Here is a 17,723-nt window from a genome sequence, read left to right on the forward strand (position 1 = left end):
TACAGCTGCAGTCACACACAGAGCACACACTGCAACGTAGCATTTCCTATACAGGTACAGCTGCAGTCACACACAGAGCACACACTGTAACGTAGCATTTCCTATACAGATACAGTTCTATTCTCGCTCTGTATCACCATTCTCTGCTTCCTCTCTGTTCTCGCTCTGTATCTCCATTCTCTGCTTCCTCTCTATTCTCGCTCTGTATCTCCATTCTCTGCTACCTCTCTATTCTCGCTCTGTATCTCCATTCTCTGCTTCCTCTCTATTCCCTCTCTGTATCTCCATTCTCTGCTTTCTCTCTGTTCTCGCTCTGTATCTCCATTCTCTGCTTCCTCTCTATTCTCGCTCTGTATCTCCATTCTCTGCTTCCTCTCAATTCTCGCTCTGTATCTCCATTCTCTGCTTCCTCTCTATTCTCGCTCTGTATCTCCATTCTCTGCTTCCTCTCTATTCTCGCTCTGTATCTCCAATCTCTGCTACCTCTCTATTCTCGCTCTGTATCTCCATTCTCTGCTTCCTCTCTATTCTTGCTCTGTATCTCCATTCTCTGCTTCCTCTCTATTCTTGCTCTGTATCACCATTCTCTGCTACCTCTCTATTGTCGCTCTTATATCACCATTCTCTGCTTCCTCTCTGTACCCCATTCTCTGCTTCCTCTCTATTCTCGCTCTGTATCACCATTCTCTGCTTCCTCTCTGTACTCCATTCTCTGCTTCCTCTCTATTCTTGCTCTGTATCACCATTATCTGCTTACTCTCTGTACTCCATTCTCTGCTTCCTCTCTATTCCCTCTCTGTATCTCCATTCTCTGCTTCCTCTCTATTCTCGCTCTGTATCACCATTCTCTGCTTCCTCTCTGTACTCCATTCTCTGCTTCCTCTCTATTCTCGCTCTGTATCACCATTCTCTGCTTCCTCTCTGTACCCCATTCTCTGCTTCCTCTCTATTCTCGCTCTGTATCACCATTCTCTGCTTCCTCTCTGTACTCCATTCTCTGCTTCCTCTCTATTCTCGCTCTGTATCACCATTATCTGCTTCCTCTCTGTACTCCATTCTCTGCTTCCTCTCTATTCTCTGCTCTGTATCTCCATTCTCTGCTTCCTCTCTATTCTCGCTCTGTATCACCATTCTCTGCTTCCTCTCTATTCTCGCTCTGTATCTCCATTCTCTGCTACCTCTCTATTCTCGCTCTGTATCACCATTATCTGCTTTCTCTCTTTTCTCGCTCTGTATCTCCATTCTCTGCTTCCTCTCTATTCCCTCTCTGTATCTCCATTCTCTGCTTCCTCTCTATTCTCTGCTCTGTATCTCCATTCTCTGCTCCCTCTCTATTCCCTCACTGTATCTCCATTCTCTGCTTCCTCTCTATTCTCGCTCTGTATCTCCATTCTCTGCTACCTCTCTATTCTTGCTCTGTATCTCCATTCTCTGCTTCCTCTATATTCTTGCTCTGTATCTCCATTCGCTGCTTCCTCTCTATTCCCGCTCTGTATCTCCATTCTCTGCTTCCTCTCTATTCCTGCTCTGTATCTCCATTCTCTGCTTCCTCTCTATTCCCTCTCTGTATCTCCATTATCTGCTTCCTCTCTATTCTCTGCTCTGTATCTCCATTCTCTGCTTCCTCTCTATTCTCTGCTCTGTATCTCCATTCTCTGCTTCCTCTCTATTTTCGTTCTGTATCTTTATTCTCTGCTTCCTCTCTGTACTCCATTCTCTGCTTCCTCTCTATTCTCGTTCTGTATCTTTATTCTCTGCTTCCTCTCTATTCCCTCTCTGTATCGCCGTTTTCTGCTTCCTCTCTATTCTCGCTCTGTATCACCATTCTCTGCTTCCTCTCTATTCTCGCTCTGTATCACCATTCTCTGCTTCCTCTCTGTACTCCATTCTCTGCTATCTCTCTATTCTCGCTCTGTATCACCATTCTCTGCTTCCTCTCTGTACCCCATTCTCTGCTTCCTCTCTATTCTCGCTCTGTATCACCATTCTCTGCTTCCTCTCTGTACTCCATTCTCTGCTTCCTCTCTATTCTCGCTCTGTATCACCATTCTCTGCTTCCTCTCTGTACTCCATTCTCTGCGTCCTCTCTATTCCCGCTCTGTATCTCCATTCTCTGCTTCCTCTCTATTCTCGCTCTGTATCACCATTCTCTGCTTCCTCTCTATTCTCTGCTCTGTATCTCCATTCTCTGCTTCCTCTCTATTCTCGCTCTGTATCACCATTCTCTGCTTCCTCTCTATTCTCGCTCTGTATCTCCATTTTCTTCTTCCTCTCTATTCTCGCTCTGTATCACCATTCTCTGCTTCCTCTCTGTACTCCATTCTCTGCTTCCTCTCTATTCCCTCTCTGTATCTCCATTCTCTGCTTCCTCTCTATTCTCTGCTCTGTATCTCCATTCTCTGCTTCCTCTCTATTCTCTGCTCTGTATCTCCATTCTCTGCTTCCTCTCTATTCTCTGCTCTGTATCTCCATTCTCTGCTTCCTCTCTGTACTCCATTCTCTGCTCTGTATCTCCATTCTCTGCTTTCTCTCTGTACTCCATTCTCTGCTTCCTCTCTATTCTCGCTCTGTATCACCATTTTCTTCTTCCTCTCTATTCTCGCTCTGTATCACCATTCTCTGCTTCCTCTCTGTACTCCATTCTCTGCTTCCTCTCTATTCCCTCTCTGTATCTCCATTCTCTGCTTCCTCTCTATTCTCTGCTCTGTATCTCCATTCTCTGCTTCCTCTCTATTCTCTGCTCTGTATCTCCATTCTCTGCTTCCTCTCTATTCTCTGCTCTGTATCTCCATTCTCTGCTTCCTCTCTGTACTTCATTCTCTGCTCTGTATCTCCATTCTCTGCTTTCTCTCTGTACTCCATTCTCTGCTTCCTCTCTATTCTCGCTCTGAATCACCATTTTCTTCTTCCTCTCTATTCTCTGCTCTGTATCTCCATTCTCTGCTTCCTCTCTATTCTCTGCTCTGTATCTCCATTCTCTGCTTCCTCTCTATTCTCTGCTCTGTATCTCCATTCTCTGCTTCCTCTCTGTACTCCATTCTCTGCTCTGTATCTCCATTCTCTGCTTTCTCTCTGTACTCCATTCTCTGCTTCCTCTCTATTCTCTGCTCTGTATCTCCATTCTCTGCTTCCTCTCTATTCTCGCTCTGTATCTCCAATCTCTGCTACCTCTCTATTCTCGCTCTGTATCTCCATTCTCTGCTTCCTCTCTATTCTTGCTCTGTATCTCCATTCTCTGCTTCCTCTCTATTCCCTCTCTGTATCTCCATTATCTGCTTCCTCTCTATTCTCGCTCTGTATCTCCATTCTCTGCTACCTCTCTATTCTAGCTCTGTATCTCCATTCTATGCTTCCTCTCTATTCTTGCTCTGTATCTCCATTCTCTGCTTCCTCTCTATTCCCGCTCTGTATCTCCATTCTCTGCTACCTCTCTATTCTCGCTCTGTATCTCCATTCTCTGCTTCCTCTCTATTCTCGCTCTGTATCTCCATTCTCTGCTTCCTCTCTATTCTCGCTCTGTATCTCCATTCTCTGCTTCCTCTCTATTCCCTCTCTGTATCTCCATTATCTGCTTCCTCTCTATTCTCGCTCTGTATCTCCATTCTCTGCTACCTCTCTATTCTAGCTCTGTATCTCCATTCTCTGCTTCCTCTCTATTCCTGCTCTGTATCTCCATTCTCTGCTTCCTCTCTATTCTCTGCTCTGTATCTCCATTCTCTGCTTCCTCTCTATTCTCTGCTCTGTATCTCCATTCTCTGCTTCCTCTCTGTACTCCATTCTCTGCTTCCTCTCTATTCTCGCTCTCTATCACCATTCTCTGCTTCCTCTCTGTACTCCATTCTCTGCTTCATCTCTTTTCCCTCTCTGTATCTCCATTCTCTGCTTCCTCTCTATTCTCGCTCTGTATCTCCATTCTCTGCTTCCTCTCTATTCTCGCTCTGTATCTCCATTCTCTGCTTCCTCTCTATTCTTGCTCTGTATCACCATTCTCTGCTACCTCTCTATTGTCGCTCTGTATCACCATTCTCTGCTTTCTCTCTTTTCTCGCTCTGTATCTCCATTCTCTGCTTCCTCTATATTCCCGCTCTGTATCTCCATTCTCTGCTTCCTCTCTATTCTCTGCTCTGTATCTCCATTCTATGCTTCCTCTCTATTCTCGCTCTGTATCTCCATTCTATGCTTCCTCTCTATTCCCTCTCTGTATCACCATTCTCTGCTTCCTCTCTATTCTCGCTCTGTATCACCATTCTCTGCTTCCTCTCTATTCTCGCTCTGTATCTCCATTCTCTGCTTCCTCTCTATTCCCGCTCTGTATCTCCATTCTCTGCTTCCTCTCTATTCCTGCTCTGTATCTCCATTCTCTGCTTCCTCTCTATTCTCTGCATCTCCATTCTCTGCTTCCTCTCTATTCTCTGCTCTGTATCTCCATTCTCTGCTTCCTCTCTATTCTCGTTCTGTATCTTTATTCTCTGCTTCCTCTCTGTACTCCATTCTCTGCTTCCTCTCTATTCTCGTTCTGTATCTTTATTCTCTGCTTCCTCTCTATTCCCTCTCTGTATCGCCGTTTTCTGCTTCCTCTCTATTCTCGCTCTGTATCACCATTCTCTGCTTCCTCTCTATTCTCGCTCTGTATCACCATTCTCTGCTTCCTCTCTGTACTCCATTCTCTGCTATCTCTCTATTCTCGCTCTGTATCTCCATTCTCTGCTTCCTCTCTATTCTTGCTCTGTATCACCATTCTCTGCTACCTCTCTATTGTCGCTCTGTATCACCATTCTCTGCTTTCTCTCTTTTCTCGCTCTGTATCTCCATTCTCTGCTTCCTCTATATTCCCGCTCTGTATCTCCATTCTCTGCTTCCTCTCTATTCTCTGCTCTGTATCTCCATTCTATGCTTCCTCTCTATTCTCGCTCTGTATCTCCATTCTATGCTTCCTCTCTATTCCCTCTCTGTATCACCATTCTCTGCTTCCTCTCTATTCTCGCTCTGTATCACCATTCTCTGCTTCCTCTCTATTCTCGCTCTGTATCTCCATTCTCTGCTTCCTCTCTATTCCCGCTCTGTATCTCCATTCTCTGCTTCCTCTCTATTCCTGCTCTGTATCTCCATTCTCTGCTTCCTCTCTATTCTCTGCTCTGTATCTCCATTCTCTGCTTCCTCTCTATTCTCTGCTCTGTATCTCCATTCTCTGCTTCCTCTCTATTCTCGTTCTGTATCTTTATTCTCTGCTTCCTCTCTGTACTCCATTCTCTGCTTCCTCTCTATTCTCGTTCTGTATCTTTATTCTCTGCTTCCTCTCTATTCCCTCTCTGTATCGCCGTTTTCTGCTTCCTCTCTATTCTCGCTCTGTATCACCATTCTCTGCTTCCTCTCTATTCTCGCTCTGTATCACCATTCTCTGCTTCCTCTCTGTACTCCATTCTCTGCTATCTCTCTATTCTCGCTCTGTATCACCATTCTCTGCTTCCTCTCTGTACCCCATTCTCTGCTTCCTCTCTATTCTCGCTCTGTATCACCATTCTCTGCTTCCTCTCTGTACTCCATTCTCTGCTTCCTCTCTATTCTCGCTCTGTATCACCATTCTCTGCTTCCTCTCTGTACTCCATTCTCTGCGTCCTCTCTATTCCCGCTCTGTATCTCCATTCTCTGCTTCCTCTCTATTCTCGCTCTGTATCACCATTCTCTGCTTCCTCTCTATTCTCTGCTCTGTATCTCCATTCTCTGCTTCCTCTCTATTCTCGCTCTGTATCACCATTCTCTGCTTCCTCTCTATTCTCGCTCTGTATCTCCATTTTCTTCTTCCTCTCTATTCTCGCTCTGTATCACCATTCTCTGCTTCCTCTCTGTACTCCATTCTCTGCTTCCTCTCTATTCCCTCTCTGTATCTCCATTCTCTGCTTCCTCTCTATTCTCTGCTCTGTATCTCCATTCTCTGCTTCCTCTCTATTCTCTGCTCTGTATCTCCATTCTCTGCTTCCTCTCTATTCTCTGCTCTGTATCTCCATTCTCTGCTTCCTCTCTGTACTCCATTCTCTGCTCTGTATCTCCATTCTCTGCTTTCTCTCTGTACTCCATTCTCTGCTTCCTCTCTATTCTCGCTCTGTATCACCATTTTCTTCTTCCTCTCTATTCTCGCTCTGTATCACCATTCTCTGCTTCCTCTCTGTACTCCATTCTCTGCTTCCTCTCTATTCCCTCTCTGTATCTCCATTCTCTGCTTCCTCTCTATTCTCTGCTCTGTATCTCCATTCTCTGCTTCCTCTCTATTCTCTGCTCTGTATCTCCATTCTCTGCTTCCTCTCTATTCTCTGCTCTGTATCTCCATTCTCTGCTTCCTCTCTGTACTTCATTCTCTGCTCTGTATCTCCATTCTCTGCTTTCTCTCTGTACTCCATTCTCTGCTTCCTCTCTATTCTCGCTCTGAATCACCATTTTCTTCTTCCTCTCTATTCTCTGCTCTGTATCTCCATTCTCTGCTTCCTCTCTATTCTCTGCTCTGTATCTCCATTCTCTGCTTCCTCTCTATTCTCTGCTCTGTATCTCCATTCTCTGCTTCCTCTCTGTACTCCATTCTCTGCTCTGTATCTCCATTCTCTGCTTTCTCTCTGTACTCCATTCTCTGCTTCCTCTCTATTCTCTGCTCTGTATCTCCATTCTCTGCTTCCTCTCTATTCTCGCTCTGTATCTCCAATCTCTGCTACCTCTCTATTCTCGCTCTGTATCTCCATTCTCTGCTTCCTCTCTATTCTTGCTCTGTATCTCCATTCTCTGCTTCCTCTCTATTCCCTCTCTGTATCTCCATTATCTGCTTCCTCTCTATTCTCGCTCTGTATCTCCATTCTCTGCTACCTCTCTATTCTAGCTCTGTATCTCCATTCTATGCTTCCTCTCTATTCTTGCTCTGTATCTCCATTCTCTGCTTCCTCTCTATTCCCGCTCTGTATCTCCATTCTCTGCTACCTCTCTATTCTCGCTCTGTATCTCCATTCTCTGCTTCCTCTCTATTCTCGCTCTGTATCTCCATTCTCTGCTTCCTCTCTATTCTCGCTCTGTATCTCCATTCTCTGCTTCCTCTCTATTCCCTCTCTGTATCTCCATTATCTGCTTCCTCTCTATTCTCGCTCTGTATCTCCATTCTCTGCTACCTCTCTATTCTAGCTCTGTATCTCCATTCTCTGCTTCCTCTCTATTCCCGCTCTGTATCTCCATTCTCTGCTTCCTCTCTATTCTCTGCTCTGTATCTCCATTCTCTGCTTCCTCTCTATTCTCTGCTCTGTATCTCCATTCTCTGCTTCCTCTCTGTACTCCATTCTCTGCTTCCTCTCTATTCTCGCTCTGTATCACCATTCTCTGCTTCCTCTCTGTACTCCATTCTCTGCTTTATCTCTTTTCCCTCTCTGTATCTCCATTCTCTGCTTCCTCTCTATTCTCGCTCTGTATCTCCATTCTCTGCTTCCTCTCTATTCTCGCTCTGTATCTCCATTCTCTGCTTCCTCTCTATTCTTGCTCTGTATCACCATTCTCTGCTACCTCTCTATTGTCGCTCTGTATCACCATTCTCTGCTTTCTCTCTTTTCTCGCTCTGTATCTCCATTCTCTGCTTCCTCTATATTCCCGCTCTGTATCTCCATTCTCTGCTTCCTCTCTATTCTCTGCTCTGTATCTCCATTCTATGCTTCCTCTCTATTCTCGCTCTGTATCTCCATTCTATGCTTCCTCTCTATTCCCTCTCTGTATCACCATTCTCTGCTTCCTCTCTATTCTCGCTCTGTATCACCATTCTCTGCTTCCTCTCTATTCTCGCTCTGTATCTCCATTCTCTGCTACCTCTCTATTCTCGCTCTGTATCACCATTATCTGCTTTCTCTCTTTTATCGCTCTGTATCTCCATTCTCTGCTTCCTCTCTATTCCCTCTCTGTATCTCCATTCTCTGCTTCCTCTCTATTCTCTGCTCTGTATCTCCATTCTCTGCTCCCTCTCTATTCCCTCTCTGTATCTCCATTCTTTGCTTCCTCTCTATTCTCGCTCTGTATCTCCATTCTCTGCTACCTCTCTATTCTTGCTCTGTATCTCCATTCTCTGCTTCCTCTCTATTCTTGCTCTGTATCTCTATTCTCTGCTTCCTCTCTATTCTCTGCTCTGTATCTCCTTTCTATGCTTCCTCTCTATTCTCGCTCTGTATCTCCATTCTATGCTTCCTCTCTATTCCCTCTCTGTATCTCCATTCTCTGCTTCCTCTCTATTCTCGCTCTGTATCTCCATTCTCTGCTTCCTCTCTATTCTTGCTCTGTATCTCCATTCTCTGCTTCCTCTCTATTCCCGCTCTGTATCTCCATTCTCTGCTTCCTCTCTATTCCTGCTCTGTATCTCCATTCTCTGCTTCCTCTCTATTCTCTGCTCTGTATCTCCATTCTCTGCTTCCTCTCTATTCTCTGCTCTGTATCTCCATTCTCTGCTTCCTCTCTATTCTCGCTCTGTATCTCCATTCTCTGCTACCTCTCTATTCTCGCTCTGTATCTCCATTCTCTGCTTCCTCTCTATTCTCGTTCTGTATCTTTATTCTCTGCTTCCTCTCTGTACTCCATTCTCTGCTTCCTCTCTATTCTCGTTCTGTATCTTTATTCTCTGCTTCCTCTCTATTCCCTCTCTGTATCGCCGTTTTCTGCTTCCTCTCTATTCTCGCTCTGTATCACCATTCTCTACTTCCTCTCTATTCTCGCTCTGTATCACCATTCTCTGCTTCCTCTCTGTACTCCATTCTCTGCTATCTCTCTATTCTCGCTCTGTATCACCATTCTCTGCTTCCTCTCTGTACCCCATTCTCTGCTTCCTCTCTATTCTCGCTGTATCACCATTCTCTGCTTCCTCTCTGTACTCCATTCTCTGCTTCCTCTCTATTCTCGCTCTGTATCACCATTCTCTGCTTCCTCTCTGTACTCCATTCTCTGCTTCCTCTCTATTCCCGCTCTGTATCTCCATTCTCTGCTTCCTCTCTATTCTCGCTCTGTATCACCATTCTCTGCTTCCTCTCTATTCTCTGCTCTGTATCTCCATTCTCTGCTTCCTCTCTATTCTCGCTCTGTATCACCATTCTCTGCTTTCTCTCTATTCTCGCTCTGTATCACCATTTTCTTCTTTCTCTCTATTCTCGCTCTGTATCACCATTCTCTGCTTCCTCTCTGTATCTCCATTCTCTGCTTCCTCTCTATTCCCTCTCTGTGTCTCCATTCTCTGCTTCCTCTCTATTCTCTGCTCTGTATCTTCATTCTCTGCTTCCTCTCTATTCTCTGCTCTGTATCTCCATTCTCTGCTTCCTCTCTATTCTCTGCTCTGTATCTCCATTCTCTGCTTCCTCTCTGTACTCCATTCTCTGCTCTGTATCTCCATTCTCTGCTTTCTCTCTGTACTCCATTCTCTGCTTCCTCTCTATTCTCGCTCTGTATCACCATTTTCTTCTTCCTCTCTATTCTCGCTCTGTATCACCATTCTCTGCTTCCTCTCTGTACTCCATTCTCTGCTTCCTCTCTATTCCCTCTCTGTGTCTCCATTCTCTGCTTCCTCTCTATTCTCTGCTCTGTATCTTCATTCTCTGCTTCCTCTCTATTCTCTGCTCTGTATCTCCATTCTCTGCTTCCTCTCTATTCTCTGCTCTGTATCTCCATTCTCTGCTTCCTCTCTGTACTTCATTCTCTGCTCTGTATCTCCATTCTCTGCTTTCTCTCTGTACTCCATTCTCTGCTTCCTCTCTATTCTCGCTCTGTATCTCCATTTTCTGCTTCCTAGTCTGTAATTCCATTATTATTGTCCTGTATTTATATGATGCCACAAGTGTTCTGAAGCACCTTTACATAGTACATTAACAAATAAGTGAACAAGAAACCAGTGACTAACAGTACAGTACAATGCAGGACAAGCAAATGGTTTATATACAACCCCACACAACAATGCATTCCTTGCTCTTCTACTGACTTTGGCTGAATAAAAACTAGATGGAGAGATGAATGAGAGTACTCCCATAAGATGTACCTGTCTTATTTTGTTTTTCAAAGTTTAGCTCCTGTTTTCCCATAGAAACAGTCATTACAATACGTATAAAGTGATACTAATGATTGTATACATGTTAGCGTTAATAGACGAGTCTGTTCTGTACAGCTCACTCACACTCACCACCCTCCCTTTCTCTCTAAGCTGGCCATTCTGGAGGAGACCATTCACCATGACCATGGCAGTGTGCTGCAGATGAATTTCCGTGAACCGCAGAGTCTGAATGGCCGTCTAGTGCTGTCTAGTTTCAAAGCACCAGTGGGAGGAAGGAAAGGTCCTGAGGGAGGTACCTATCTGTCTCTCATGTCTATATATCTGTATCTCATGTCTATATCTCTGTATCTCATGTCTATATCTCATGTCTATATCTCTGTATCTCATCCCTATATCTCTGTATCTCATCCCTATATCTCTGTATCTTACACCTATATCTCACAACTTTATATCCATATGTCAGTTATATCTCCATATTTTACACTATTGTATTTATACCTATATTCATATCTCACACCTTTATATTCATATCTCACACTTCTATCTCCATGTATCACACCATTTTATCCATATCTCACATCTATATCCATATCTTACTCCATCGTATCCATATCTCTTACCTTTATCTCCATATATCACACCACTGTATCCATATCTCACACCATTATCACCATAACTCACACCATTATCACCATAACTCACACCATTATCACCATAACTCACACCACTGTATCCATATCTCACACCACTGTATCCATATCTCACACCACTGTATCCATATCTCACACCACTGTATCCATATCTCACACCACTGTATCTCCATATCTCACACCTTTATCTCCATATCTCATACCCTTGTGTCCATAACTCACACCCTTGTGTCCATAACTCACACCCTTGTGTCCATAACTCACACCCTTGTGTCCATAACTCACACCCTTGTGTCTATATCTCACACCCTTGTATCTATATCTCACACCATTGTGTCCATATCTCACACCATTGTGTCCATATCTCACACCATTGTGTCCATATCTCACACCATTGTGTCCATAACTCACACCATTGTGTCCATATCTCACACCATTGTGTCCATAACTCACACCATTGTATCCATAACTCACACCTTTATCTCTATCTCACACCATTGTGTCGAGACCTCACACCATTGTGTCGAGACCTCACACCATTGTGTCGAGACCTCACACCATTGTGTCGAGACCTCACACCATTGTGTCGAGACCTCACACCTTTGTGTCGAGACCTCACACCTCTATCTCCATATCTCACTCCATCTTATCCATATCTCACTCCATCGTATCCATATCTCACTCCATCGTATCCATATCTCACTCCATCGTATCCATATCTCACTCCATCGTATCCATATCTCACTCCATCGTATCCATATCTCACACCTTTTATCTCCATAACTCACTATCTCCATGTCTCACACCGCGATATCCATGTCTCACACCGCGATATCCATGTCTCACACCGCGATATCCATAAGTTCCAAGTGTATCGCCAAAACACTCTACTGTATGTGACCCTTGAAGAGAACACTTATGTGTTTGGTATAGTAGAACTATTCCTGGAGCCTGGTCCCATAATCATGAGACCTCACTGTGCATAGTTTACCATATAGCGATAAAATTAGTTTACATTCTGCACTCATTAGAATGAGAGAAATGGCGATATACGAGGGTGGTTCAATAAGTAAGGTAACAAGATATTTCACGTGTGTAATGTTCTATATTTTATGCTAATTGCCAGAGCAGGGCGATCACTGCTTCCCCTCACGGCCATTACACTGCGCCTCATATCAGTCATACTGTACCCACATCAGCTGTAAGATGGCGGTGCTGGCGGACACATGGTCACACATTATTGTGCGTAATGTGATCAGATTTCTGCATCTAAAGGGCATATTAGCAGCTGAAATTCATTGCTAACTTATTGAGGTGTACGGTGATAGCATCATGTCAGGGTTTGGGTTTGTTGCATGGCCTTTGATAATGACGGGATGGGTGTTCAAGATAAGCAGTGATCCGGCCGGCCAAGCACGTGAGTTGTTACGGTGCTACCATTATGAGGTCCTGGACCATCCTTCCTACAGCCCTGACCTGGCACCGAGTGATTTCCATCTCTGGACCATTGAAGAAGCTCCTGGGTGGAAGATGATTCACAACCGACTGTGAAATTGAGCAACAGCCATGTCCTGGCTTCAGGCAGTTGACACTGATTTCTACTATACCGGGATAGATGCCTTGATGTACATGTAGTACGAGTATGGGGACTATGTGGAATTAGTACCATGGGCATACTATTGATTAGTATTTGTATGAGATGAATACATTTACGCAGTGAGAGGTCTTGTTACCTCATTTATTGAACCACCATCATAGCATTTTATATAAATACGTAGAACAGTGACAGCTATCCTATTTTACGCCATCATTAATTTCCTCCTCTTTTATAGAATATTCCTAATTAACTGTTTGGGGTAGAGGTTGTTACCCTTTATATATGTCTTCACCATTCTCCCAACAGCTCCAGAATCTACTGTCACCTCTCAGTCCGATGATTCATCTTCTAATCAGACCGATCAAGGTATAAAGTCAGTTATATAATATAGGCAGGAGACCCCTAGTGTATATTTCATATACCTACCCCAAATACCTGCTGTACATGTTACACACAGGAGACCCCCTAGTGTACATCTCATATACCTACCCCCAATACCTGCTGTACATGTTACACACAGACACACAGGAGACCCCCTAGTGTATATCTCATATACCTACCCCCAATACCTGCTGTACATGTTACACACAGGAGACCACCTAGTGTACATCTCATATACCTACCCCCAATACCTGCTGTACATGTTACACACAGGAGACCCCCCTAGTGTACATCTCATATACCTACCCCCAATACCTGCTGTACATGTTACACACAGACACACAGGAGACCCCCTAGTGTATATCTCATATACCTACCCCCAATACCTGCTGTACATGTTACACACAGGAGACCCCCTAGTGTACAGCTCATATACCTACCCCCAATACCTGCTGTACATGTTACACACAGACACACAGGAGACCCCCTAGTGTACACCTCATATACCTACCCCCAATACCTGCTGTACATGTTACACAGACACACACACACAGGGGACCTCCTAGTGTGCACTGAGGGATAAACACACGTCCTGATAAGTGCGCTGAGGGATAAAAAAATACACGTCCTAGGAGTTTTGTTTATGACATTCTGCCTGATTTAGATGTTGACACAATGCCGATACTTGCGCAGTTTGAGCGATTGTTAGCTATTGTGCATGCATGAAAACCACTTTGCGTACGCACAGCAATTGTTTTGCGATCACACACAGAGAATTAACTCGCAAAGTGAATGACAGGTGGTCAGTGTTTGGGGGGGTAATGGGGGTGGTTAGAGAAACACAGGTGTGCCGGACTGTTTAAACGCTGTTCTTAAGGCGTGCATAAACTAGCCCCTGCATCCTTGCTTGTAGCAGGAGACCCCTCTGTGTGTCTGGAGACAGGCTGTGTCCACACCAGATCTGCGTTCCATGTTTCCGGTTTTGTGCGCGAGCGGTCGATGTGAGATGCTGTTAGTGGGCGTCTCTAAGCTCTGGACGTCAGGTGAGTCATTAGCATATTTTTGCGATCCTGGAGATATCACAACTGCGATGGCGTTTGCATGCGGTTCTGAATCAGGCCCTTTGTCCTCTCATTCCCCTTCAGTTTATCTTGTAGTGAATAACATCCGTCTGTTTATTTTGCAGGTGCACAGGGAGCTGATGATCCAGCACTTGGCACAGGTAATTTATAGATGATATCTCATTAGTTTGTACATGGGGCAGATGTTATACATGTTTAGAGGATGATAAAATTAGATAGGATCTCATAAAGCCTGAAGATCCGGATCCTAAAAATGCGTTCTTTACTATAGTTCCTCTATTACAGTCTTTCTTCTCCTTTTCTATCCTCTTATCTTCTCTCCTCTACACTCCACTCCTCTTCTATCCTCTACTCTGCTCTCCAATCTTCTCCACTGCTTTACTATGCTCTCACTCTCTCCTCTTCTATCCTCTACTCTGCTCTCCAATCTTCTCCACTGCTTTACTATGCTCTCACTCTCTCCTCTTCTATCCTCTGCTCTCCAATCTTCTCCACTGCTTTACTATGCTCTCACTCTCTCCTCTTCTATCCTCTACTCTGCTCTTCTATCTTCTTCTGCTCTCAACTCCTCTCCTCATCTATTCTCTCCTCATCTCTGCTCTTCTATCTTCTTCTGCTCTCAACTCCTCTCCTCATCTCTGCTCTGTTTCTTTCCTATCCATTCCTCTCCTCTTCCCTGTTCTGCACTCATCCTCTGCTTTGCTCTCATCTTCTATCATCTCCTCTTGTCTGCTCCCCTTTCATCTTCTCTCCTCTCTTTCTCCACCTCCACTCCTTTCCTCTTTTCTACACTCCTCTCCTCTCCCCTCCTCTCCCCTCCTCTTCTATCCTCTCCTCTTCTATCCTCTCCTCTTCTATCCTCTCCTCTTCTATCCTCTTCTCTTCTTTCCTTTTCTATATTGTCCTCTGCTCTCCTCTCATCTCTGTTCTCCAGTTCTCTCCTCTCCATTTCTCCACTCCTTTCCTCTTTTCTGCACTCCTCTCCCCTCCTCTTCTATCTTCTCATCTACTCTCCTTTCCACTTTTCTCCTCATCTCAGCTCTCAATTCCTCTCTTCTCCATTTCTCCAGTTTCCACTCCTTTCTTTTTTTCTGCCCTCCTCCCTTCTGCTCTCACCTCCTCTTCTATCCTCTCTTCTGCTCTGCACTCCTCTCCTCATCTTTGCTCTATATTTGTCTCATCTGCTCTCCTCTCCAATTCTCTCCTAATCTTTGCGCTATCTTCCTCTCACCTGCTCTGCATTTCTTTCCTCTGCTCTTCTATCCTCTCTTCTGCTCTGCTCTGCACTCCTGTTTCTAGTGGGTTCAAACTAAAAGATACCAGATGCGTGGATTCCCAGAAAAGATACTTTAACCAACAAATTGAATATAAAAGTGTAAATTTATTAGAATACTTAGCTACAGTCATTGATTAATTCAGTAGATCCAGCAATCACATCAGCAAATCCAGGAGCCCTTCTCTCAGCATCTAGAGACTGGATTATGTTCAAATGTCCTAGCACTTCTGCAGTCAGTATTGTTCAGGAATAAGGCTAATTCTATACTGACACATTATAGCTTATATAGGCTGTCCTAAGAGATAAACTCCTGAGTAGGCATTTTAACAGGTATAAAGGTCATTTTTAGAAACCTACATAAATATCAATAGACAGCAGGGGGCACTGTGGCCTCAATTATGAATATTGGAGTTCATATCTCAATAACAATATTTATGGTATGTATTTAGTTTGAAGGTAACATGATGTTTGTTTGGATTAACTACAGTATGTTTGGTCACAACTAAACATTTGCAATAGCTAACTAGTTGGCATTCTAGAACATTGACATATACTGGACTTTGTCACAATCTGTATATGATGGAAACCTGACTGAGCACTGAACAGCAAAATGGCTTGAAAACGCCTGATACAACCTCTCTTCATCTCTGCTCTGTATGCCTCTCCTCTCTTCATCTCTGCTCTGTATGCCTCTCATCTCATCTCCCCTGCTCTGTATGCCTCTCATCTCCTCTCCTCTGTATGCCTCTCCTCTCCCCTGCTCTGTATGCCTCTCATCTCCTCTCCCCTGCTCTGTATGCCTCTCTTCTCCTCTCCTCTGTATGCCTCTCCTCTCTTCTCCTCTGCTCTGTATGCCTCTCATCTCCTCTCCCCTGCTCTGTATGCCTCTCATCTCCTCTCCCCTGCTCTGTATGCCTCTCATCTCCTCTCCCCTGCTCTGTATGCCTCTCATCTCCTCTCCCCTGCTCTGTATGCCTCTCATCTCCTCTCCTCTGCTCTGTATGCCTCTCCTCTCCTCTCCCCTGCTCTGTATGCCTCTCATCTCCTCTCCTCTGCTCTGTATGCCTCTCATCTCCTCTCCTCTGCTCTGTATGCCTCTCATCTCCTCTCCTCTGCTCTGTATGCCTCTCATCTCCTCTCCCCTGCTCTGTATGCCTCTCATCTCCTCTCCCCTGCTCTGTATGCCTCTCATCTCCTCTCCCCTGCTCTGTATGCCTCTCATCTCCTCTCCCCTGCTCTGTATGCCTCTCATCTCCTCTCCCCTGCTCTGTATGCCTCTCATCTCCTCTCCCCTGCTCTGTATGCCTCTCATCTCCTCTCCCCTGCTCTGTATGCCTCTCATCTCCTCTCCCCTGCTCTGTATGCCTCTCATCTCCTCTCCCCTGCTCTGTATGCCTCTCCTGTATGCCTCTCCTTTGCTCTCCTCTTCATCTCTTCTCCTTCTCTGCTACATATTCCTCTCATCTTCTCTCTATCTCTGCTCTGCACTCCTTTCCTCTGCTTTGCTTTGCTCTGCACTCCTCTCCTTTGCTCTGCACTCCTCTCCTTTGCTCTGCACGCCTCTCCTTTGCTTTGCTATCCTCTCCTTTGCTCTGCACGCCTCTCCTTTGCTCTGCACGCCTCTCCTTTGCTTTGCTATCCTCTCCTTTGCTCTGCACGCCTCTCCTTTGCTTTGCTATCCTCCCTCTTTCACACTAACTTTACATCCAAAATGAAATCATCCATATGGACATCTCCCATAAAGCTCCACTCAACCAAATCCACCCTCATCATACAGAATGACACCTTGCTCTCATTGTAACTATCTCTAAAGAGTAAGTCTATGCCCTTCTCTTTTCCTATGCTAACCAATACCCTAGTGTCTTCTCCACTCAATCTCTCATGATACCTGCTCCCATCCTCCCATGATACCTGCTCCCATCCTGCCTCCCTCTTCCACCTCACCCTCTCCTCCTGCACCATTTCCCTCTATCATGCATGCCACTGTCTCACTCTTTCTAGATACATTCCTATTTCTTTTACATCACTCCTAGTGTGGAACCCCAGGTGTGTACAGATTAGTTAGGTGTAAATGGTACCTCTACAGCTGAGATGGTCGCTCCAGAGGATCTTCCTTCTCTGGCTATGACTCCACAAGCTTTATCCACCTCAAGCTGTAGCAGAGATGCTAGCCCCATACAGGTCCCACCATTAGCTCACACCTTCCTGGGAAGTTAGGTTCTTCCTATAGCATGATTTCCATCACCTACATAAACCAGTGGCACTCGCAGTCACCGTGCTTTGAAGAAAGTGAATAGTGTTCTCATCTGTCAACTTCCGGCTCTGATGGTAGTCTTCCTTCCCAGAGTCTGGGTTCGGGAAGAGAACTTCCTCAGCCACCTGGGCATCTACCCAGGAGAATGGGAGCTTTGTCCAGATGCCTTTCAGATCCTAGTTCTTTGCTGATGGTATCCAGACTTCGCCTTGGTGCCATCTCGGCATGAAAACAGACTATCCAGGTACTTCTCTCATACCATGGTTCCTGGGAGCCCTTCGGGTGGATGTCTTTCCAGTCCAGCAGGAGTTCCTTCTCTTGTATGTCTTCCTTTCCAATTTCATGGATCTTCAGGTCCTCCGTGGGCTGGAGTGGGAGGAAGCATGGTAATCTTGGTGTTTTCAGTGGAACGAGATAAGATACTTTGATACAAAGTCGTTAATC

General features: G+C 45.0%; 1 protein-coding gene across 1 annotated transcript in view; it reads left to right on the forward strand.

Annotated features, from left to right (window-relative positions):
- Nucleotides 1-17,723, forward strand: part of LOC148454026 (carbonic anhydrase 9-like) — a gene marked incomplete at its 5' end in the record, with an annotated part of 47,300 nt that overhangs the window by 13,000 nt on the left and 16,577 nt on the right. Inside the window, 3 exons of the mRNA XM_088461333.1 lie at nucleotides 10,190-10,331; nucleotides 12,593-12,652; nucleotides 13,854-13,889. Of these exons, the coding sequence (XP_088317459.1) occupies nucleotides 10,190-10,331; nucleotides 12,593-12,652; nucleotides 13,854-13,889 (238 nt within the window). The remainder of the gene's footprint in view (nucleotides 1-10,189; nucleotides 10,332-12,592; nucleotides 12,653-13,853; nucleotides 13,890-17,723) is intronic.

Source organism: Taudactylus pleione, unplaced genomic scaffold (genome assembly GCF_031769625.1).
Source record: "Taudactylus pleione unplaced genomic scaffold, aTauple2 ptg001034l, whole genome shotgun sequence".
Taxonomy (NCBI): Eukaryota; Metazoa; Chordata; class Amphibia; order Anura; family Myobatrachidae; genus Taudactylus; species Taudactylus pleione.